The sequence below is a fragment of the Fulmarus glacialis genome, unplaced genomic scaffold, assembly GCF_000690835.1.
Source record: "Fulmarus glacialis isolate BGI_N327 unplaced genomic scaffold, ASM69083v1 scaffold13361, whole genome shotgun sequence".
Taxonomy (NCBI): Eukaryota; Metazoa; Chordata; class Aves; order Procellariiformes; family Procellariidae; genus Fulmarus; species Fulmarus glacialis.
In genome coordinates this window covers 5394-5714 of record NW_009193474.1, presented here as the reverse complement: position 1 = coordinate 5714, position 321 = coordinate 5394, and the positions used below count along the sequence as shown (strand labels likewise).

Genomic DNA, 321 nt, shown 5'->3' with positions numbered 1-321 from the left:
TGAAAAGGCCAAGAAGGACCTGGAGGAGTGGAACCTGCGTCAGAATGAGCAGATGGAGAAGAACCGGGCAAACAACAGGTATGTTGGGCTCAGTGTGGCCGCAAGGGCTGCAACAGGAACTGCTGTGCAGCCAGATCTGCCTTCCTGGGCTGTCTGGGGGGGCCTCTGTCCCCACAGTGAGGCCCAGCCCTGTGGGGATGGAGCTTTGCCAGGCAAGGGGAGAGGCCCCAGGGCTTTGAGCGGTGCCGGTGGCTGTGCAGAGCCACCCTGGGACCACACTGGGATCACAGTGGGATCTCGGTGCCTCCTGCCCTCCGTGTG

At 62.6% G+C, this 321-nt stretch overlaps 1 protein-coding gene across 1 annotated transcript in view; it reads left to right on the top strand.

The window, feature by feature from the left end:
• Positions 1 to 321, top strand: part of CLTB (clathrin, light chain B) — a 3406-nt gene that overhangs the window by 1874 nt on the left and 1211 nt on the right. Inside the window, 1 exon segment of the mRNA XM_009587468.1 lies at positions 1 to 78. This exon segment is cut by the window's left edge and continues 2 nt beyond it. Coding sequence (XP_009585763.1) covers positions 1 to 78 — 78 coding nt within the window.